Here is a 23,716-nt window from a genome sequence, read left to right as displayed (position 1 = left end):
CTCCAATCTGGGACCCCTTGAGGGATGTCCGATGGACTGCTGGCTCCCAATTGCACACCTGCCTCTGCCTGATTGCCCTAAGCGCTTCTGCCTGCCAGCCTGATCACCCCCTAACCACTCCCCTGCCAGCCTGATCGACCCCTAACTGTTCCACGGCTGGCCCGATTGCCCCTAACTGCCCTCCCCTGCCAGCCTGATCACCCCTAACTGCCCCCCCCCCCCCCCCACTGCAGGCCTGGTCGCCCCCAACTGACCTCTCCTGCTGGCCTGATCACCCACAACTGCTCTCCCCTGCAGGCCTGATCCCCGCCAACTGCCCTCCCCTGCAGGCCTGGTCCCCCCCCCACCCCCAACAGCCCTCCCCTGCAGGCCTGAGTCCCCACCAACTGTCCTCCCCTGCAGGCCTGGTCCCCACCCCCAACGGCCCTCCCCTGCAAGCCTGAGTCCCCACCAGCTGTCCTCCCCTGCAGGCCTGGTCCCCACCCCCAACTGCCCTCCCCTGCAGGCCTGGGTCCCCCCCAACTGTCCTCCCCTGCAGGCCTGGTCCCCCCCCAAACTGCCCTCCCCTGCAGGCCTCATCCCTCCCCCCAATGGCCCTCCCCTGCAGGCCTGAGTCCCCACCAACTGTCCTCCCCTGCAGGCCTGGTCCCCCCCCCAAACTGCCCTCCCCTGCAGGCCTGGTCCCTCCCAACTGCCCTCCTCTGCTGGCCTGGTCACGCCTAACTGCCCTCCCTGCTGGCCTGGTCCCCCCACCCCCCAACGGCCCTCCCCTGCAGGCCTGGGTCCCCCCCAGCTGTCCTCCCCTGCAGACCTGGTCTCCCCCAACTGCCCTCCCCTGCAGGCCTGGTCCCCCCCAAAACTGCCCTCCCCTGCAGGCCTGATCCCCCCAACTGCCCTCCCCTGCAGGCCTGGTCCCCCGCAACTGTCCTCCACTGCAGGCCTGGTCCCCCCCCAAACTGCCCTCCCCTGCAGGCCTGATCCCCCCAACTGCCCTCCCCTGCAGGCCTGGTCCCCCCCAACTGCCCTCCCCTGCAGGCCTGGTCCCCCCCAACTGCCCTCCCCTGCAGGCCTGGTCCCCCCCAACTGTGCTCCCCTTCACGTTAAATCATAGCACACATCAGCTTATCCATGGTTCTTTGTGCTTCTCTCCCTCCTTCCCCTTCTCCCTACTGCTTTCTCTCTTTTCTGTTTTCTCTTAGGATTTCAGTAATCATAGGTTTACTTATAAAAATCTTTCTTATTGCTTCATCTGGGTGTTAACTGTTTTTTTCTTATTCTGAAAGTTATAGAATTTAGAACTGAAGGATCTATATTCTTTACCCTAGACCTGAGTTAGTAAACATGGTGGACTTGCCCGGTATAGCCTGCTCCATGAGGGAGCCTGCCTCCGTGTGTGAAATTCTCTCCATACATTACATTGCTGGACCTCCGGTGGAAGGGGAGAGTTTCAGTTTGACATCATGTTAATAAATTTGTTAGTTGGAATATATTATCATACTTAAATCATTTTATTCTAATAGGCAGGGTCTTAGACCTATTCCTGAAGCAGAAATTGGATTGGCAGTGATCTTCATGACCACAGAGAATTACTGTGACCCTCAGGGCCAGCCCAGTACAGGTAATCCAAGCACCATTTCTGTTGACGCTTCAGCAGGTGTGTTTATGATGTAACTGACGGCAGGCTGTGTGCACATTCCTAGGTACTTACCTGGAGTGACCATTTCCAATGTCTTTTAAAACTCCCCTTCTCATGTAGTCATTTGAGAAATATATATGTCAGCTGCATACTGAGCACTATCTAAGTGCTGAAGGTACAGGATGAATAGAGTTACCTGTTCCTGTGACTTTATATTCTGAAGGTTGGGATTCAGGCTCTTCTGATAAGCCCTGTGAAGGCCAAGCACAAAGAGGAGCTGACCCCGGGGAGCGGCAGTGCCTGGGAGGCCTGTGGGTGGCGGTCGGGGTCTCGCTGAGGATGCAGCACTGGGGTGCCAGGCGTCTGTGTGGCGAGAAGAGGCCACACGGACGGATGTGGGGAGCAGAGTGCCAGTGAGGAGGACCTGAGCACCGCCGCTCTGTGTGGAGAATGGATTTCGGCGTCCAGGATGGGTGGGGATCCGAGGGGTAGCCCCGTGGAGGCAGGTGGGAGCCAGGCCAGGGGCTGTGTGGCAGCTGGAGAGGCGGAAGAGCAGAGTCAGGGTACATTGTGGGGACAGCCTGCAGTTCTTGGCGTGAGTCCCTGGGGGCTCGTGCCATTTCTGGGGTGAAGGGGGCATGCATAGCTCAGTGCTGCCTGTCCGAGGAGTTCCCACACAGCCCCTACTTTTCTTGAAAATAAGCTGTTGCCATTACGATGATTCATTCATTCTTTTCTGCTTGCTTTGGGCCCTCGATGTTTTTGTGTGTATTCCCCTGAGGGGCTCTCTTTTCTTTGTAATTGGAAGCATTACTTCTTGTAGGTACTTACAGTCTGACTGACAATTTCAGAAGACGGCCATTTGTGGGGCAGGGAGAGTTCATGTCTTCTTCCCTCTCCTTTCTTTCCTTCTTCTGTAGTCACCCACTTACTTACTCGGGAAGTGTTTATGGAACGGGTGCTATGTGCCTCTCGTTGTAAACACTGGGAGTGAAGCCATGAGCAGACCCGAGCAGACCCCTGCCTTCTGGTGTCTTTGCAAGGAGAACATTGTAAATAACCTTATTGTTGACAAACGTCAGTTATTCTGGACATTCGATTCCATCTGTAAATGTTTCTTTTAGTGATTATATAAGCATCCGTAATTATATGTTTTGCAAACGTCTGTGCAAGGAAAATGAGCTTTGGGGATGTGTGTGTTGAAGGAAGTGCCCGTGAGCGTCTGCGGAGGCCACGTGGAGAGTGGCCGAAGGCTTCGCGTACGGGGACTGGGAGTGAGCGTGACGTTATCAAACCCAGGGTCACGAGGAGCTGGCAGTGATCATCTCGCTCACGTGCTTGGTAAATGCCACTGAGGAGTGTTTTCAGTTAACACTCAGTTCCATCACCTTCTTTACATTCCCTACCTCAGCACTGCTCCGGGCTGGAGACCCGCCCTGCTCTGCTCTGATGGGAAAGCGCAGGAGCGTGAGGGCGGAGGCAGACACTGCCCTGCACGGACAGCTTGCTGTGCGCCACGCATTTCCTCGGTGCTGTCCACGTGCCGGTTCATCTTGCTCTGAGGAAGGGGTGCTAGTTTCCCCATTTCACAGAGCAGGAAACTCTGGCACAGTCACTCTGCAGGTGCCACGGCTGGGCGGTGAGTCACAGGTAACAGCCGCTGGGCAGGTGCGTGGGGCCGGGGCTGCGGAGAGTGCAGGCGAGCAGCCCCAGAGTTACGCTGCTGTCCTAGCAACTAAGATGATGGTCATCGTGGTAGCCAAATTGTCTAAAACTGTTTGTGTTCTTCTCAAATAGTATATATCTTCTAAAAATAAACTTACGTGGATGTTGATTTGTGTAGATAGTAGGGTGGATACACGTTCTGTGGGGAAGAAATGTAATTTTTTGTCTGTTGACTTAAAGCATTATTTGAATTGGAATTTAAGTTGGTTATTTTTATTTAGGTTGATAACTTATCCTGAGGATGCGATGTAGCACTAACATGATGTAGTGCAGACACGCTCCTCACAGATGCCGCAGGCTGGTGAGGGGCCATTTCGTCAGGCACCTGTTGGCTGCGCCGACCGGAGACAGTGCGCTGTCCTGCCTGCTTACTCCCCAGCACGAGCAGGGAGCGTGGTGAGCGCCAGCAGCTGTGTCCTCCTTTCACGTGTGTGATTACAGGATCCAGGACAGCCACCCCAGGGCCGAGCCTTTCCCAAGGCGTGTCCGTCAAAGAGGAGCTCATGCCCAGCGCCCCCGGGAACACGGTGGCCTGCGTGGCCGACACGGCGTCGGAGCAAGCAGACACGTGGTAAAGCTTCCCTGTCTCATCTGAGTAATGAACACCGTGTTTCCTTCTGAATAATCCATATGAGCTGTTCACACTGAAAGATGTCACGTTTCAGTAGTCAGACCAGATGCAGCTTTTTAAAGAGAAACTGTGTTTAAAAAATAATTGGAATGACAGCTTACTTGTTTTTCTGTGAAATAAGAACAGCAAAGGCGATACATATTCATTCAGCCATGCAGAGTGTGTGTGTGTGTGTCTGTGTGAGAGAGAGAGAGAGTGGGGGGGCGGGAGGGGGAGAGAGAGGTGTACATTTTTCTGGCATCGAGAGCTGAGCTCTGCAGAGACTGTCCTCTGGCGGACGCCACCACGTCAGCCCATCCCCGTGCTCTGCCGCCTGCTGTGGGACCGGAATAACAGGAGACTGGTCTTCTTGTGATTTTCCACTTTTCATTAATTTTTTTCGTGGAAGTAATTTAAAAGTTTTAAACCAAGCAAAAATTACATAGGCTTCTCCCCACGTTTAGTTCACAGGAGGACACGGGTGGGTGTGCGCTGCAGGGTGAGCGGGGCCGGCCGTCCCGGGCGTCGATGCCCAGGAGCGGAGAACAGCTGACAGCGGCTCGGTGAGGCTGGGTGACACCAGTGCCATTGAAGGCCTTGTTCTGGTGAGCATGGCTGTCAGTGATTGCCTGGCTTTCTTTTCTTTTGCTTCAGCATGGATCTGAGCGAAAGGCCAGAAGAAATCGAAGTCTCCAGAATGGAACGGAAATTCAGAATGCCTTCACCGGAGACATTCCCTGTGAAGGAACCCCCCAAAAGGAGCTCCGACCGCACTTCTGTGGGACCGAACGCTCCAGTCAGGGCGGAGATCCCCGACTATCGGCTCTCCCCAGTGAGGCCCCCCGGTGTCAACAGAGGTGGAGGTGGGGCTTCCCAGCAGCTGCAGACCGGCTCCATCCGAAACCACTTCCAGCCAGACCCCAGGAAGAGGTCCGCTCCCCTCACCCTGTCTGAGAAACTGCTGGGGGGTGCGGGGTCCAGTCTGTGGCCAGCTCGGCCGGCCGGGACTGCCCCCTCACTGCGCTCTGGATGATTCACCTCGCCTTTCCTTCTGCTCCTCCCATCTCTGCCCTCGGCTGCGCTTGCCCTCCAGCCTGCGGTCCCTCCTGACCCCCTCCCAGCGGGTCCTCTATTCAAGAGCCCCATCTCCTTCCTTAAATCTTCCCTCACGCTGGCTCTTCCTCTCGCTATGAAGAAACTTCGGAAAAGGAGGTGGTGCGCTCTCCCGTTTCTGACTGAGGCAGTTCTGACTCGGCACAGTTCACCTCGCTGTGATGTCCTTCGAAGTACCGCGGGCACGGCGCCGTCGATGGCTGTTGCTGGCACGCAGCCCCTGAGCCCTCTGCTCACGCCTCTCGGTTGTGCGGCCGCCGTCTGTCCTGCTCTTTCCCTCTCTCACTGGCGGCCCTTTGCCTCCTTTTTGAGGCGTTTTCCTTCCTTTCACTGCGTTTTATCCTCTGTGTAACCTACCTGCAGGTTCCATGATGCTGTTACAGATGGTCAGTGCATTTGGCCCTAACCCATGCTGTAAGCTTCACTTTCCCACAGGAATTTCCTGCTGTTCTCCCAAATGATAGTCCTGAAAACTTTTCTCCCCTGTGACTGAATGTGTATTTTTTGTTGTTGTTAGTTCAAACTTTATCAAAATCTTCGATGCTTTCTTCTCTGCCCCCTCCCCCAAACCAGTAGTTTGGGTCTTACTTTCAGTCTTGTAAACTCCTCCCTTTCCATCTGGGTGTGTTGCTAGCTCTCTGGCTCAAACTCTGTTATTATAGAGACCTCTTGGTCCAGCATGCTGAGGTGAGATTGGAGTGACTGACAGGTCACCTGACTGTTCAGTCCAACGGGAGCCCAGCCCCCTCCTGGAGAGCAGGGACTGCGCTCTGCGCGCCGTGCACTGTGGGCGCACAGTGTCGGGGCCGGTGGGACGCAGTGCAGCGTTGTCTAGAAAACCTCATGTGGCACTTGCCAGGGGTCGTCTGTAAATGTTCTAGGTTAGCTCCTCGACTCCCTCTCATTAACCCATCAGGTTCTTTTCCCGTGGTGCTGTCTCCCTGCCCACAGGTTCCCTAGGTCGCAAGGTGTTGCTTCCTGGCAACAAGGCCTTTGTATTTTTTGTTCTTTTCTCCACATTGACTTGTCAACTGCTGCTACTTCAGCAAAGATAGAGCTCGCCACACCATTTTAGCCACATGGTGGGTCCGTCCTCTCAAAGCAGTACAGTATATATGGATTATGTACTGTTTTCTGATGCCTATTCTTATTTCCAGGGATACTGTTAATTAATAACACCCAAAGTATTGTGAATTAAATGTGAGGGGGTGAAATTGCCAGACTATTAAATTACTTAGCTGTGCTCATGGTCCGTTTTTCTTTTTTTCTTTTATTTTTTTAAATCTAAGGGAAAGGGATGAAGAAAATCCAGAAACGTCTTCATTTAAATCAGCAAGAATGGAAATGGCTTGTTCTCTCCTGGAACCCTCACAGCCTGCCACGCCCTCACTGTGGGCGCGCTGCGGGCCGCCTGCGCCGCAGGGGGGGCCCGGCGGGGAGGAGCCAGGCGGCTTCTTCACACACACCGAGTCCAAGTCCACTTGGAAAACTTCTGCCAGTAAACCTCTTTCTGCAGAGAAACTAAGACCAGAAAAAAGGAAGATGGATGATTTAGCCATAGAAAATGAAGTGCTGGAAGAGTTACTCAAGGACACAAAGCCAGAGCTAGACATGGAGGTGCCGGTGCCGGAGCAAGAGGGAGCTGTCCACAGTAGAAAGGTGCCAAGGCTGGATACAGAAACAAAGGGCTCTCCTGATGACCGAGCCGTGCCAGAGAGTCACACGCTACCTGTAAGTAACATTTTTAATGAAAAATACTGCAAATAGAACCTTAGAATGTGAAAAAGTGTTTGTTTTTGATACTTGTATTGACAGTATGAGCATCTGTTACTTTTCCTTGAAAAAAAAATAACTATCTTCAGCACCTGTATTAAGTATAAGAATTTATGGTTGATAAAGTAGATGTTAAAAATACAGTGACTCTGACAGTATATAATAAATGACAGCAAATAAAACTGTTATTCATGATTGTTTAATAGATTTCTAGGAAGTACTTTTATATCAGACATTTGGCCATGAATGTAAGTATAGGAGATACCTTAATAGAGGAAATGATGACAGGAAGATAAAGAAAGTGAAGCAGAGTATCTACTAAATACATTTTTTTCTTTACTTTTATTTAATTATTTTTTAATTTATCTTTATTGTTGAAAGTATTATAGATGTAACTTTTTTTTCCCAATTGACCCCCTCCACCCTGTGCCCACCCCTCCCACACCTTCACCACAATATTGTCTGTGTCCATGGGCTATGCATCTACAATAATAATATATAATAATAAAAGCATAGTATGCTAATTAGACTGGACGTCCTTCCAGACAAAGCCACGGCGGCAGGGGGCTGAGCCCTTTGCACGACTTTCATGCATCAGGCCTCTAGTATATGCGTCAATTCCCCAGTTAATCTCTCCCACCCACACCCCCATCCCCGCCTTCCCTCTGAGATTTGTCAGTCTGTTTCATGCTTCTATGTCTCTGGGTCTACTTTGTTCTTCAGTTTATTTTGTTCATTACATTCCACATGAGTGAGATCATGTGATACTTGTTTTTCTCTGACTGGCTTATTTCACTTAGCATAATGCTCTCCAGGTCTCTCCATGCTGTCTCACAGGGTAAGAGATCTTTTTTTTTTACAGCTGCATAGTATTCCATGGTGCAAATGTACCACAGCTTTTTTATCCAGTCGTCTACTGATGGGCACTTGGGCTGTTTCCAGATCTTAGCTATTGTAAATCGTGCTGCTTAATATATTCTATCTGATTGGTGTTTTGGGTTTCTTAGGATATATTCATAGAAATGGGATCACTGGCTCAAATGGAAGTTCCATTTTTAATTTTTTGAGGAAATTCTTTATTGTTTTCATAATGGCTGCACCAGTCTGCATTCCCACCAGCACTGTACAAGGGGTCCCTTTTCTCGTCATCCTCGCCAGCACTTGTCGTTTGTTGATTTGTTGATGGTAGCCATTCTGATAGGTGTGAGGTGATACCTCATTATCATTTTAATTTGCATCTCTCTGATGATCAGTGAATTTGAGGATTTTTTCATATGTCTCTTGGCCATCTGTATGTCCACTTTGGAGAAATGTCTATTTAGGTCCTTTGCCCATTTTTTAATTGGATTGTTTGTCTTCCTTTTGTTAAGTTGTACGAGTTCCTTATATATTTTAGATATTAACCCTTTATCAGATTTATCATTGTCAAATATGTTCTCCCACGCAGTGGACTCCCTTCTCATTTTGTTGATGATTTCTTTTGCTGTGCAGAAGCTTTTTATTTTGATGTAGTCCCATTTGTTTATTTTCTCCTTAGTTTCCATTGTCCTAGGACAGTGGTCGGCAAACCGCGGCTCGCGAGCCACATGCGGCTCTTTGGCCCCTTGTGTGTGGCTCTTCCACAAAATACCTTGTGCAGGCATGCACATACAGTGCGATTGAAACTTCATGGCCCATGCGCAGAAGTCGGTTTTCGGCCTGGGCGAGTCTATTTTGAAGAAGTGGCGTTAGAACACTCACGGGGCCAAAGAGCTGCATGTGGCTCTCGAGCCACAGTTTGCTGACCACTGCCCTAGGAGATGTGTCTGCAAACATATTGCTTTGAGAGATGTCTGAGATTTGACTGCTTATGGTTTCTCCTAACATTTTTATGGTTCCCCGACTTACATTTAAGTCTTTTATCGATTTTGAGTTTATTCTTGTGTATGGTGTAAGTTGGTGATCTAGTTTCATATTTTTGCATGTGTCTGTCTAATTTTCCCAACACCATTTATTGAAGAGACTATCTATACTCCATTGTTGCTCTTGCCTCCTTTGTCAAATATTAATTGAGGGTTATTGGTTGGGTCGATTTCTGGGGTCTCTGTTCTGTTCCATTGATCTATATACCTGTTCTTTTGCCACTACCAGGCTGTTTTAATTATGATGGCTTTGTAGTATAACTTGAAATCTGGTATTGTGATTCCTTCAACTTCATTCTTTTTCAAGATTGCTGTAGCTATTTGGGTGGTTTTTTTTTTAGGTTCCATATAAATTTTTGAGGTGTTCTAGATCTGTGCAGTATGCTGTTGGTATTTAATAAGGATTGCATTGAATCTGTTGATTGCTTTGGTAGTATGAACATTTTAATGATGTTGATTCTACCAATCCACGTCCAGGTTGTCCAGCTTGTTGAAATGTAGTTGTTCATAATTTTTATTTTTTTTTTAGATCCTTTTGTATTTCTGTGGGGACAGTTGTTACTTCTCGCCTTCGTTTCTGATTTTGTTTATTTGGGTCCTCTCTCTTTGTTTCTTGATGAATCTGGCTAATGGTTCATCAGTCTTGTTTATCTTTTCGAAGAACCAGCTCTTGGTTTTATTGATCTTTTGTATTGTTATTTTATTTTATTTTTTTTAGTCTCTGTCATTTATTTCTACTCTGGCCCTGGGAAGAGGCGCATGAAGGTCTGCCTATTTGACTGCCATTTTCTCAACTCTACATACAGATTTAGGATAAAACACATATAACATCACTAGGAATTTCTTTTTCATTTTTATCTTTAATGTCCTGTTTTCATGCATGTTGATCATTGTCTTGCCTACTTTGGTCTAAGAAAAATCTCCATCTTCCTCCCTATTTTATGCATCAGAAAGTAGACAAGTGAGCTCATTAGGTGAGACCATAGACCTCATGAAATCAAAGTTTAATATTCTCATCTCCCCTCCCCGCCCCCAGGCCTGTTAGCTCCGGTCTCATTCATGGCCGTGTGTGGTCATCCCTCCTATAATTGGCTACGGGGTGAGGACAGGACTTAGTAAAAGGATGAGGCGTAAGAGATTGGGAGTGCAGTTGTTGTTGAGAACCTGGTGTGTATCCAGCACTGTATAAATTAATGACTACTATTGAAAGAAAAAAGTATATGTCTTACTTAGCCTATACATTGGCATCTTCCCATGAAGGAGGGAGCCCTCATTATGTACTTCCTGGGCGTGAACTGCAGATGCCCTGTGTGGAGTAGACTGCAGCTGCAAGAAGCACCTGGTGAACTTCTTATTTTTTTATTATTTTTTAAAATACATTTTTATTGATTTCAGAGAGGAAGGGAAAGGGAGAGAGAGATGGAAACACCAATGATGAGGAAGAATCAGATTGGCTGTCTCCCACATGCCCCCCACTGGGGATCGAGCCTGCAACCCAGCCATATGCCCATGACCAGAATCGAACCCGGGACCCTTCAGTCTGCAGGCTGAGGCTCTGTCCACTGAGCCAAACCGGCCAGGGCCTGTGAGCTTTTAACTGTGGCTCCCAGACCAGAGCCTCAGAGGCCCTGATGTAGGGCGGCCAGTTTTTTCCCAGAAAACGTCCCCTCACTGTAAGAGGCAGGATTCCTCTGTGGTCTTAAAAACTCTAAAATAGTGGCTTAAGTAAGACATGGTTGTTCTTTTCCTATAGAAGAAGCCCGGAGAAGGCAAGCAACGCGGCTTGGCAGCTCCCAGGAGCCTGCCTGCCTGCTCTGAGCGTGGCCCCTGCAGCCATCATGGCTTTGAGCCTCTGGGGTTACAAACCCTCCTGTAGCCCAGAGCGACGTTCCAGTGGAGGCGCGGGGAGAGACAGCAGGAGGCTTTCCAGTTGAGTTCTTTCACTTTCTAAGGGGCTTCCCCAGAAAACTCACTTGAGGCTTGGCTTATTGGCCAGAATTAGCCATGGCCTGTACCACTCCCCATCCGTCCTTCGCTCCCAGTCTCCAAGAGAGTCTGGGAGATGCTTTAAACTTGTCACATGGCCGTCCCCAACGCACTCGTCCTTGTGAGGAAGGAGGAGAAGGGACACTGAGATACCCTCTCGCCGGATTGAGAACTTCAGACCGAGGGGTCCATTGAGGTCAGAGTGAGGATTAGCTGTTCCTTTACCAGGAGGTTAATTGAGCCACGTGGTCTCCGGTGGCGCAGTTGCCACGGCCGTGGAGAGCTCAATTAGCTTAATGTGGCAGGCGGTGCCACGCAAGGATGATGTCCTGACCGAGCCCCACGCGGCCCCGTCCATCTCCATGCAGACACGTGTCTTCTGCTTGCCTTGTGATTGCCATCGTCACGCTAGCTCGGCCTGTTCCAGAGCCTCTGTCCCGGCCTCTTCATGTTATGAGAGTTTAGTCTTTAGAAAGTTAGGTCCCAGTTCTGTTCCTGTTGCCACACCTTTGGAAATGCATGTGCTTTAAACCCTTTCCTCCTGTACTTATTTCTAATTTCTTATGATATGTTTTTATTTTCTTTCTCTCTTGTCCAATTACATGTTAATCTTTTTTTATTAATAGGCTTTTTTTTTAGTTCTCTCCCAGATTGATCCACTGCTCACAGTGGTCACAGCCGTGTCTGGCAGTGGTTGTGGTCTCATCAGAGAACTTTGGTCCATCCTGTGTGGCTGCTGATTAACGTTCCTGAATGTCTGCTCGGACTGCACGTTCTCCCGGGCTCCTGGCGCCCGGGCTGAGAGACAGGAAGTGCGCAGAGACCCCCTGATGCCGGGACCTTTAGACAAGGCCTTTGTGCACCTGAAGAGATCTTCCGTTTAAATGCCAAGCGTTAGCCCGGCTGGTGTGGCCCAGTGATTGAGCATCAACACATGAACCAGGAGGTCATGGTTCAATTCCCAGTCAGGGCACATGCCTGGGTTTTGGGCTCAATCCCCAGTAGCGGGTGTGCAGGAGGCAGTTGATCAATGATTCTCATCATTGATGTTTCTATCTCTCTCTCTCCCTCTCCCTTCTTCTCTCTGAAATCTAAAAATATATTTAAATGCCAAAGTTTACATGCTGTCACGTTGTCAGAGGATATTATTTAATTTTGCTCTATAATTCAATAGCATGATTTTATTGTCTTTATTTTACTACTTGAGAATTCATGACATTCTGAATAAAAATACAGTACAACATAAATATGTGTATAGACTTTTGGAGAGTGCATAGCAATTTGTGGCATACCTTTGGATATTTTAAAAGTTAAATCACTGTATTTTAACACTGTAAGTTTTTAGTGAAAATCTTGTCACAAAAGTGTTTTTACTTTTAATGTGAGATAATTTTTAAAACCTTTTTTATTCTGAGAGGAATGCTGATTCACGCGCCTTTGGGAGGAATTGTATGGAGAGATCTCATACAACCGCCCTGTCTCCGAGTGTAACGTCTGGCATGGCTGCAGTTCATCAGTCTTACTCAGACAGTGTGTGGTCATTCTTAATTCTCTTAGTTTTGTCATTTTTAAGAATTTAAAATGTTGGAAAGTACTTGAGGATGCTCATGGATTAAAGGAATTGCACTTAATATTTCTAGCCACAGAAGTAATTATCAGAAAAAGTATTCCTTAATCCTTCCATTTAAAAGCTTTTTGCAGTTTTAAGAAGGCAAAAAATGTGATTCTTCTCGTTGACATTGGATTCTTTAGTTCTGTTTCAGAAAGGCCGTTTCTAAGCTGTGTTGATGGTAGAACTGCCATTTTCCTATTTGGGGATTTAGATGTGGACTGGAGCTGTCTGGGAGGTTTTTGTAAGCTGAGGCAGAAAGCCGCGGGCTAGATCCTCCTGCTGGGGGCTTATCTGATGTAAATGGCCGCCCAAGTCTAGGCCTTTCTCTCCATCTCCCAGCCTCCGTAGGATGCCAACAGGACCTGGCACCCACTGTCTGCACATGTCTCCTTCTCCTCTTCCCACCTCCTGTTGTAAATTACGCTTTCCTCCTCTCCTGTAGCTGTAGCACCTTCCAAAGCCCAGGGTGAGCCCCCACTCGCCCCCCGCGCCCGCCTGGACAGCCCTGGTTTCTGCAGCCCTGCCCTGGGCGGCCTGTGTGGTGGGCCAGGTTAGGACACTGACGCGAGGAGGTGTTCAGTAACTAGCAAGGTCCCTTCCCTCGGTTTTGACAAACGGGACAAACACAGGTCTCCTTGCTGGGATAAGTCCGGATGTCTGGGTGGGTTGCCGTTTGATTCTCAGAGGTAGGAGATAAGAACTGTTTGAGAAGGTGAGCCATTTGAAGGAGTGGGCACGATGGGGAGGAGGTGTGGGAGGGACATGCTTCCTGACAGACAGCTGCCCAGGGGCGCTGTGTGCGAGCACGCGTGGTGGGCTGGGAGTGTAAAACTAATCTCACTATGGGCTGTGGGTAAATACATTAACATTCTTTAGCCCCTAAGCAAGCACAGAGAACATTTGTTTTTCTGTCCTTTCCAACTTCCTTATTAAAATTTTCCTGAATTTGATTACTGAATCGTTGGTGTGCCCCTCCATTGTCTCCGAGGGACCGCAGTTTCCCTGCAGCATTAGACGCCACCTGTGTAAGACGCTTTTCTCCAGAACAGTCTGGATACATGACTGTGAAGAGAGTGTGATTATGTACAAGGCAGTCTCCAGTTTATTACAGATAAACACTCGAATAATTAAAGTAACTTTCTTCCTTTTTGGATTAAGGATGATTTAAAATTTAATTCTAAGCATAAATTTAGATAGATTCCCTTAAAAGTGTTTGTTTTTATTTTTAACAAAGTAATATGTAATGTAAAAATATGGAAAATAAACATAATGACAATTAGTTGACAAATCCTACTGTCTGCAGATAACTGTAGTTAATATTTTGGTGTTTCCTCTTTTAAACCATATGTTGCAAACTTGGAACCTACTGTTAATCATCTACTGATGATATTTATAGCATTTTATGCACTTACTAGAGGCCCGGTGCATGAAATTCATGCACGGGGGCGGAGGGTATCCCTCAGCCCAGCCTGCACCCTCTCCAATCTGGGACCCCTCAAGGGATGTCCGACTGCCCGTTTAGCCCAATCCTACCGGGATCGAGCCTAAACAGGCAGTCAGACATCCCTCTCACAATCCAGGACTGCTGGCTCCCAACTGCTCACCTGCCTGCCTTCCTGATTGCCCCTAAGCGCTTCTGCCTGCCAACCTGATCACCCCCTAACCACTCCCCTGCCAGCCTGATTGATGCCTAACTGCTCCCCTGCCAGCCTGTTTGCCCCTAACTGCTCTCCCCTGCAGGCCTGTGTCCCTCCCAACTGCCCTCCCCTGCAGGCTTGATCGCCCCCAACTGCCCTCCCTTGCAGGCCTGGTCCCTCCTAGCTGCCCTCCCCTGCTGGCCTGATCGCCCACAACTGCCCTCCCTTGCAGGCCTGGTCCCTCCCAACTGCCATTCCCTGCTGGCCATCTTGTGGCGGCCATCTTGTGTCCACATGGGGGCAGCAATCTTGTGTGTTGGAGTGATGGTCAATTTGCATATTTCTCTTTTATTAGATAGGATAGAGGCCTGGTGCTCGGGTTGGGGCCAGCTGCTTTGCCCTGAAGAGTGCCCCGGATCAGGGTGGGGGTTCCCTTGGGGTGTGGGGCGGCCTGGACAAGGAGCCTGTGGTGGTTTGCAGGCCGGCCACACCCCCCCCCCCCCAGCAACCCAAGTGGAGGCCCTGGTATCTGGGATTTATTTATCTTCTATAATTGAAACTTTGTAGCCTTGAGCTGAGCCAAGCCTCCTGCTCGCTCCATGGCCGCAGCCATTTTTGTTGGGATTTATTTATCTTCTATAATTGAAACTTTGTAGCCTTGAGTGGAGTCCAGGACCAGTCACAGTGTGTGGAAAGCTTGGCTTCCTCCATTGCGGGGGAAACCCAAGCCTCCTGCTCACTCCGTGGCCGCAGCCATCTTGGTTGGGTTAATTTGCATACTCGCTCCTGATTGGCTGGTGGACGTGGCTTGTGGGTGTGGCGGGTGTATGGTCAATTTGCATATTACTCTTTTATTAGATAGGATGTTATGACCATTTCTCATATAAATATATATTTTTGTTAATCCTCATGTGAGGATATTTTTTCCATTGATTATTAGAGAGAGTGGAAGGGAGGGGGAGAGACAGAGAGAGAAACATCAATGTGAGAGAGACACATCAATTGGTTGCCTCCCACAGCGCTCCAACAGTCCTCAGACCGACACTCCAACCACTGAGCAAAACCAGCTGGGGCCCATTTCTCATATTAAATGTCCCTTACATGCATAGCTTACCTGAACTTAGATTGCTTCCAGCTCTTTGCTCTTATGACTAACTCATACTACAGTAGATTTTCCACATTTATGTGTATTCCTATTCCCATCTCATAGTTTCTCTAGGAAAGATACTTGAAAGTCAGATAACTGGTCAGGAGCATGAATATTGCTGAGGTTCTCAGAAAGGTACCATTTTATAACTTCTTTGAACAATGTATATACTTTCATTTTTAGCAAGAAAATGAAATTGGGAAGAAATGTGAGACCAAGAAAGAATCACTGCCATCAACTAAAGAAGAGCCATCTGTGAGGAAACTTTATTTACTTTTTCTAAAGATTTGACTTCTATGGGACTATCTTCTCGTCATTTATCTGTCAGTGCATATTCTCAGAATTGATTCTCTTTCTGCACTTTGGTCTCATAACTGTGCCTCCTCTGGAGAGGGTGGATCATATTGTGACCATCCTACAGCGAACAGTGTGGCGATCCCCTGCCCGCTATTCCACAGATTGTGACCTCGAACGAGTCATTGTCACATCTGTGACCTCAGGTCTTTCATTTATAAAACCACGTGACACTTTAACAGGGCTGTTGTTTCTATCAAGTAGAGTAAGGATGTGAAATTTTTCTAAACTCTGAACCACACCAGCAAAGTATGAGGCCGTTGCTTTATTCGGGCTCCTGATTGCAATCTGTCACTCTCTTTTTCTTGTTGTTTCCCATTTTTCTTCTCTCCCTGTCTTTATCTTAGTCCTGTTAGCCACTTCCTTGTGAAAATATACAAAGCAGTTTAAAAACTGAGACATGGCCCTCACTGGTTTGGCTCAGTGGATAGAGTGCCGGCCTGTGGACCAAATGGTCCCGGGTTCTATTCCGGTCAAGGGCACGTGCCTTGGTGGCAGGTTCCTCCCCGGCCCGGGCCCTGGTCAGGGGCATGTTGGAAGCAACCAATTGATGTGTTTCTTTCACATCAGTGTTTCCCTCTCTCTTTTTCTCTCTTTTCCACTCTCTCTGAAAATCAAGGGGAAAATATCCCCAGGTGAGGATTAAAAACAACAAAAATAATAAAAATGGAGACTTGGGCCTGGGCAGCTGTAGCAATGTGGATGTGTGGCTGTTAGTTAATAACAGACGATGTGGAAAATCTCAGTTGGCCAGGAGGGAGTTTCCAAGCTGGTTTTAGTAACTGTTAATCCCGAATGAAAAAGGGTCTTTCATTTCAGAAGGTAGTGTGTCCAGAATTAATGATTTTTCTGAGGTGCCAAAAATGATAAAAAATAAAAATTACTGAAAATCCAAGACAACTTAAATATAATAGATAAGAACTTGTGGAATGGATTGTATACTAATCTTGGAATATGGTTTTATTTGTTTTTATTTTTTAAATATATTTTTATTGATTTCAGAGAGGGGGAGAGACAGAGAAACAGCAGTGATAAGAAAGAATCATTACTTGGCTGCCTCCTGCACGCCCCACACTGGGAATTGAACCTGCAATCCAGGCATGTGCCTTAATGGGGAATCGAACCGTGACCTCCTGGTTCATAGGTTGACGCTCAAGCACTGAGCCATGCTGGCTAGGCTAGAGTATGGTTTTAATGAAAAGCAAACAGTACTAAGATTTCTTGCCAAGAAAATATGTATAAGAAGATAAATTGTTTATTGAGATGATATTTATTAAAATAGGCTACTAAATTAGAAATACTAAGTTTTTAGAATGCCACATGCCCTCTGTCATAGATTAGCATGTTATAAATGTTTCTAAAGTTATAGAGTGCTTGGATAAATACTTTTCTGGTTTTGAAATAGATACGATTTGATTCCAAATACTAAGTTCTGATGCCAGAAATAAACCTTTTTAACTGTTTATTCAGCTGTTTGGACTTTTTAAATTTAGATCCCTCAATGACAAATAATTTTCCTTTTCTTATTTCTTACCCATCCACTTACCCCGTATAAGAACAATGACAGGCCCCAGAGTATTGATGAGATGCCTCTGAGGAAGGTGTTGCTGACGGAGTTCAGGTCCCTGGTGGTGAGTGGCTTTGCCTCCAGAAATGCCCCCAGTGTCAAGGGTGATCCTGGTCCATTGAAGAATTTCAAGAAATTCAGAAAGGTATGTGTTCCTTCACTAAAAAAATCACCAGAGGGCAGTGTGTCAGGTGGTTTTAGAATGACTACTGATACTAACCAGTAGTAAAGCAGTTCGAGTTGGAATCTGGTGCTCTTTCTCTGGCCTAAGACAGGTAAGGCATGAGCTGACAGTTAGCGCATGGAACACCTAAACCGAAACAAGCCTCACTGAGACTGGATTCCTCACAGTGTGCTCCCTGTCCCCTCGCCCCGCCCCTCCCCAGCGGGCGTCTGGCTGCTGCCGGGTCCTCTCAGTTCTCATGCTGATCGGTGACTACCCGAAAGGATTCTGTAACCCAGGACTTTATGAAGATAGCAGGTTTGTGGAAAATAACAGCAAATTCAGTAAGAAAATGAGGCCCTGCCCGGCGGGGGTGGGGGCACAGCCTCAGGTCCCCGTCAAGCCCCGCCAGGCAGGGGGCGTGGCCTCATGTCTCCCAGCCCCTGCGCGAGGGCGCGAAAGTGTGATGACCATTTGCATATTAGTTCTTTATTAAATAGGATGCATATGTAAAGTAAAATTATAAATACACTAGAGGCCCGGTGCACGAATTCATGCACCAGTGGGGTCCCTCGGCCTGGCCTGTGGGATCAGGCCGAAACTGGCTCTCTGACATCCCCTGCGGGGGCCCCGATTGCAAGAGGGCACAGGCCAGACTGAGGGACCCCGCTGGTGCATGATCAGGGCCAGGGAGGGATGTGGGAGGTTGGCCAGCCGGGGAGGGACCGCGGGAGGGCTCCAGGGTATTTCCAGCCCATTTCGCTCAGTCCCAATCCAATCGGCCGGACCCAAGCAGTAAGCTAACCTACCAGTCAGAGTGTCTGCCCCCTGGTGGTCAGTGCACGTCATAGCGAGTGATTGAGTGGCCTTAGCATATCATTAGCATATTACACTTTGATTGGTTGAACGGACGACCGGATACTTAACATATTAGGCTTTTATTATATAGGATACCCTCATTGTTACCATCAGACCTGAGTGCCTCCTCTTTTAGGAACGATTAGATCATTATTTTGTCCATGAGGTTGTCTGTGTTCTTTGCTGTCTGCTCTGGGCTATCTGGCTCCACTGTGAACCTGCTCTGACAGCTCTTGCTCATGCGGTTGATGAGAATGCTGTAGTAATCATTTCAAGGCAGTTTCTCTGGAAACGGTTTCTCTGGAACGGGATCTGTGTGATGCTTACTGTGACCGTGAGGTATTGGACTTTGTCTCTCCAATGGCAGCTGCTAATAACATTTCCCAAATAAATGAGTGGTCTGCCCACTCTGACAGCTCCACAGGGTCTGACCTCCATTTAAGAGGAAGACTTCTTCTGCATGGAGTGGAAGATGGGGGTCTCCATCCAGAGCTCCCTTACCTTCCCACCCACAGCCGGGGAGAGCACAGGGGCACCCTTTACTTGTCTTCACCCAGTGATATGTTTTTATTGATCTTAGACAGCACAGGGGGATGAGAGAGAAAGAGAAACATGGATGTGAGAGAGAAATTGTCTTGTTTTTGCCCTGACCGGAATCAAACCAGCAGCCCAGGTGTGTGCCCGACAGGGTCGAACACACCACCTTTTGGTGCACGGACGACACTTCAGGCACCTGAGCCACCGCCAGGGCACGGGGCATTCAAATCCGATATTGCCTGTTAAGTACCCAGTTACAAAACTCATGGCCCAAATCCAAAAGACATAGTGTTTTTTTGTATTAATGAAGTTACCAAAGGAAAAGCGATAATATTCACTGTTGGCCCAGGAGTGATGAAGGGATATAAAGCAGTACATATTTCTGGAAAGTAATTTGGAAAAATTTAAAACCCTTAAAAGTGTTAATATTCTTAACAAGGAGTTTTTTGAGAGTATAAAAGAAATTCAACCCAAAATTTATAGGAAAATATGTTTAATATGATTACCTCTAATGAAAGAATTTGTCTGTTTTTCTTTATATACCCAAATCAATAACATAGTTTTACGTGTACTCTTAAAATACTGCTTAATGATGTCAATGAATTTAACATTCCCTTCCCAGTTCTTGTATTGAAATTTTAAAAGTATGTCCCATAAATATTAAGAATTTATTACTTACTCCCTAAATGCATTATTACCAGTGCACTTGTTGTGGGTTTTCACTTATTTTTAAGCACTTCTTTATTTGTAAGCAATTAAAATTTCAATTAAAAGTATGAACTGTTTCCATCTCCAACATCTCTTGCTAGGGATGTATAAATCAGAAAGTTTGAATACTTGAATATTTGCGAGTATCAGCAGGACTTAAGCTCTGAAATCTTTAGAACACAATATTTGACTAAATTATAGTACGTGCTCACCTGGAGTTGCTCTAATTGGTGGATGATGTGCTAACGTGATTTTTTAGTAAAACCTCCAAATTAAAAATCTTAAATTTTCTTAATACATAAATCCAGTCATGTATCTACGTCTTCTTATAATAATAGCCAAACATAGGGCAAACACATGGCTCTAACACAGTTACCGCTCTGTCTCACACATTGTCACCCATAGGTTATATACATCTTTGGCACTTACATTACACACTAGAGGCCCGATGCACGAAATTCGTGTAAGAGTAGGCCTTCCTTCCCCCGGCTGCTGGCACCAGCTTCCCTCTGGCACCCGGGACCCGGGCTTCCCTCCGGCCGCAGGCAGGGACCTGGGCTTCCCTTGTAGCCCCAGCTTCCTCCAGAAGGACATCCAGTCTAATTAGCATATTATGCTTTTATTATTGTAGATGATTTATAACCCTTGCTTTGTTTAAGCTCTTAAAAATGATTGTCTTAATCTGTTAATGCATTTAACCTTACTACTTAACAGGTTGCATTTTCAGGAGCAGGAAAACTTCCACAGATCATTGGAGGATCAGATCTGATAGCCCATCATGCTCGGAAGAATACAGAATTAGAAGAGTGGTTAAGGCAGGAAATGGAGGTTAGTAGAAGTGAGGCCTGGTAACTTGTTTGCTGTGCATTTTGATCCCTTGTGGTTTCCTTAAATTCTTCTCTGATCTATTTATTTTTGTACACTCTTTCTTTATTTTTATTATTGACACTATTATAGATGTCATTTCCCCCTGTTTGCTCCCCTCCACCCAACCCCTGCCCCTGCCTTCCCTCTGTCCATCACACATTGTCTCTGTCCATGGGTTGTACATGTATGTTCTCTGGCTAATCCATTCACCCTCCATCCAGTCCCCTCTGACAGCTGTCGGTCTCTTCCATGGATCCATGCCTCTTTTTCTATTTTGTTCATTAGGTTCCACATGTAAGTGAGATCACGTGGTACTTGTCTTTCTCTGACTGGCTCATTTCACTTAGCACAATGCTCTCCAGGTCCCTCCGTGCTGTTGCGTGGCTTGTGGGCGTGGTTTGTGGGTGTGTTGGAGGTATGGTCAATTTGCATATTTGTCTATTATTAGATAGGATTCTTCTCAAGTGCACATGGGTCATTCACAAAGATCCTATCTAATAATAGACAAATATGCAAATTGACCATACCTCCGACACACCCACAAACCACGCCCACAAGCCACGCCCACCATCCAATCAGAGCGAGTATGCAAATTAACCCAAACCAAGATGGCTACAGCCACAGAGAGCAAGGTTTCCTAGGTAACAGAGCAAGCCAAGCTTTCCACCTGCCCTTGCCAGGCCTAAGCCTCCACTCAAGCTACAAAGTTTCAATTATAGAAGGTAAACAAATTCAAACAAATGGCGGCAGAATGGAGCTTGAGAGAGCAGGCCAGGGTTGCCGCCGGCAACAGGGGAAGCAAAGCTTTCTGCACACCCTGGCCGGGCCCACCCGCTTAGGGCAACAAAGTTTCAATTATAACCTCAACACAAATGGCTACCGGCCGGCCTCGGAGGGAGCCCCAGGCTTGGCTCCGCTCCAGGCTACAAAGTTTCAGTTGTAGAAGGAAAATAAATTCCAGATACCAGGGCCTCTGCTTGGGTTGCCAGGGGGCGTGGCCGGCCTGCAAACCACCACAGGCCCCTCGCTCAGGCCGCCCCACATCCCAAGGGAACCCCCACCTGATCCGGGACGTCCTTCAGGGCAAACCAGCTGGCCCCCACCCCTGTACCAGGCCTCTATCCAATAAAAGAGTAATATGCAGATTGATCATCACTGCAACACACAATATAGCTGCCCCCGTGTGGTCAAAGATCCTGCCCCCATGTGGACACAAGATGGCCACCACAAGATGGCCAGCAGGAGAGGGCAGTTGGGAGGCACCCGGCCTGCAAGGGAGGGCAGTTGAGAGGGACCAGGCCTGCAAGGGAGGGCAGTTGGAGGTGATCAACCCTGCAGGAGAGGGCAGTTAGGGTTGACCAGGCCGGCAGAGGAGGGAAGTTGGGGGCAAACAGGTTGGCAGCGGAGTGGTTAGGGGGTGATAGGCTGGCAGGCAGAAGCGGTTAGGGGCAATCAGGAAGGCAGGCAGGCAAGCAGTTGGGAGCCAGCAGTCCTGGATTGTGAGAGGGATGTCCGACTGCCCGTTTAGGAGAGGGTACAGGCTGGGCTGAGGGACAACCCCCCTCCGTGCACGAATTTCGTGCACCGGGCCTCTAGTGTTCTATAAATGTCAGTTAATTCCATCTGATCCAGTGTGTCCTTTAGAGTCACTGTTTCCTTAATTTTTTGTCTGCTGATCTATCCAGTGAAGTTAGCTGGGTGATAAGTCCCTACTGTGACTGTATTGTTGTCGATATCTCACTGAAAGTCCTCTAAGAAGTGTTTTTTATATATTTAGGTGCTCCTATACTGGGTGCATATATGTTTACCAGGGTTACATCCTTTAGTTTTATGTAGTGCCCTGTGTTGTCTCTTGTGATCGCCTTCATTTTGAAGTCTACTTTGTCAGGTATGAGTATTGCTACCCCAGCTTTTTTTCGTTTGCATTTGCATGGAAAAATTTTTTTCCCTCCCTTCACTCTCATTCTGTGTGAGTCTTTTGTTCTGAGGTGGGTCTGTTGAATACAGCATATAATCGGGTCATGATTTTTTTTTTTTATCCATTCAGCTGCTCCTCTTTTTATTGGAGCATTTAATCCATTTACATTTAAGGTTATTATTGATAGGTACTTATTTATTGCCATGTTATTTTTATATGCCTAGGTTTCTCTCTCTATTTCTTCTCATTATAGCAGTCCCTTTAGCATTTCTTGTAATCCTGGCTTGGTGGTGATGAACTCCTTTAGTCTTTTTTTCACTGGGAAAAAGAAGCTCTTTAATTGATGGTCTATTTTGAATGATAGCCTTGCTGGATATAGTAATCTTGGTTTCAGATCCTTGCTTTCCATTTTCCTGAGTACTTCATGTTTCTGGCCTGTAGAGTTTCTGATGAGAAATCAGGTGTCAGCCTTATGGGAGCTCCTTTGTAGGTAACAGTTTGCTTTTCTCTTGCTGCCTTTAAGATTCTCTTTGTCTTTAATTTTTGGCATTTTACTTATGATGTGTCTGGGCATGGGCCTGTTTAGATTCTTCTTGCTTGGGACTCTCTGTGCCTCCTGAACTTGTGTGACTTTTTCCTTCACCAGGTTAGGGAAGTTTTCTGCCATTATTTCTTCAAAAATGTTCTCTATCCCTTTCTCCCTTTCTGCCTCTTCTGGCACACCCACTATTGAATATTGTTGTTTCATGTTGTCCCATGTTTCAGCTCCCTTAAGTTGTCCGCCTGTTTGTTTGTTTTTGTGTGTGTGTGTTTGATTTTTAATCCTCACCCAAGGATATTTTTTCATTGATTTTTAGAGAGAGGGAAAGACAGAAATATCAATGTGAGAGAAACACATTCATTGGTTGCCTCCTGAATGCACCCTGACCAGGGTGCTGGCCAGCAGGAGCCTGCAACCAAGGTACATGCCCATGGCCAGAATCGAACCTCGGTCCCATTGGTCCACAGGCCAATACTTTGTCCTGTCCACTGAGCCCTTCCAGCTAGGGCTGTCCTCCTGTTTTTTAATTGTTGTCTTCTTTTTGGTTCTCTGATTGAGTGATTTTTTTCTACCCTGTCTTCTAATTCATTGATCCAGTCCTCAGCTACCCCTAATTTGCTGTGTATTTCTTCTAATGTGTGCTTTATTTGTGCTATGTCATTCTTTATTTCTGCTTTCATAGTAACTGTATCTTTTCTCATGCTTTTGAACCTCTTTACTGTCATTATTCTGAACTCTATATCACAATTTCTTATCTCCATTTCATTTATCTCTTCTTCTGGAGAATTCTCTTGTTCTTTCATTTGTGGGTTGTTTCTCTGTCTCCTCATTTTGTCTGCCTGTTTGGTCTGTGACTGTGTATTAGGTAGATCTGCTACGCTTCTCAGTCTCTAATGCTTCTGACTAATTAAATCAAGCAAAGACTCATGCCTCTACCTGCAGACTGATTGTATTCAGTCTTGAGTAGCTTCAGGCATTCACCCACAGGTGTGGCAATAGTTTTTCCAAGAGGGTGGGGCAGTTGCTTCTGCCTAGAGGCTAATTGTTATTCTCAGTCTCTTAA

The 23,716-nt window shown here is 47.2% G+C and overlaps 1 protein-coding gene across 5 annotated transcripts in view; it reads left to right on the top strand.

The window, feature by feature from the left end:
- The window catches only part of NBN (nibrin), a 42,219-nt gene that overhangs the window by 14,839 nt on the left and 3,664 nt on the right, over nucleotides 1–23,716 (top strand). Inside the window, exons 8-15 of one of the 5 annotated variants that reach the window (XM_079796267.1) lie at nucleotides 1,521–1,618; nucleotides 3,803–3,932; nucleotides 4,436–4,534; nucleotides 4,626–4,901; nucleotides 6,374–6,815; nucleotides 15,324–15,395; nucleotides 17,051–17,206; nucleotides 20,042–20,155. In XM_079796267.1, coding sequence (XP_079652393.1) covers nucleotides 1,521–1,618; nucleotides 3,803–3,932; nucleotides 4,436–4,534; nucleotides 4,626–4,901; nucleotides 6,374–6,815; nucleotides 15,324–15,395; nucleotides 17,051–17,206; nucleotides 20,042–20,155 — 1,387 coding nt within the window. The other 4 variants (XM_079796269.1, XM_079796268.1, XM_079796271.1 and 1 more) reach the window with 4 other exon arrangements.

The sequence above is a fragment of the Cnephaeus nilssonii genome (assembly GCF_951640355.1).
Source record: "Cnephaeus nilssonii genome assembly, chromosome: 18".
Lineage (NCBI taxonomy): Eukaryota > Metazoa > Chordata > Mammalia > Chiroptera > Vespertilionidae > Cnephaeus > Cnephaeus nilssonii.
Note: the sequence above shows the minus strand (reverse complement) of the source record. Positions and strands in the feature narration are given on the sequence as shown.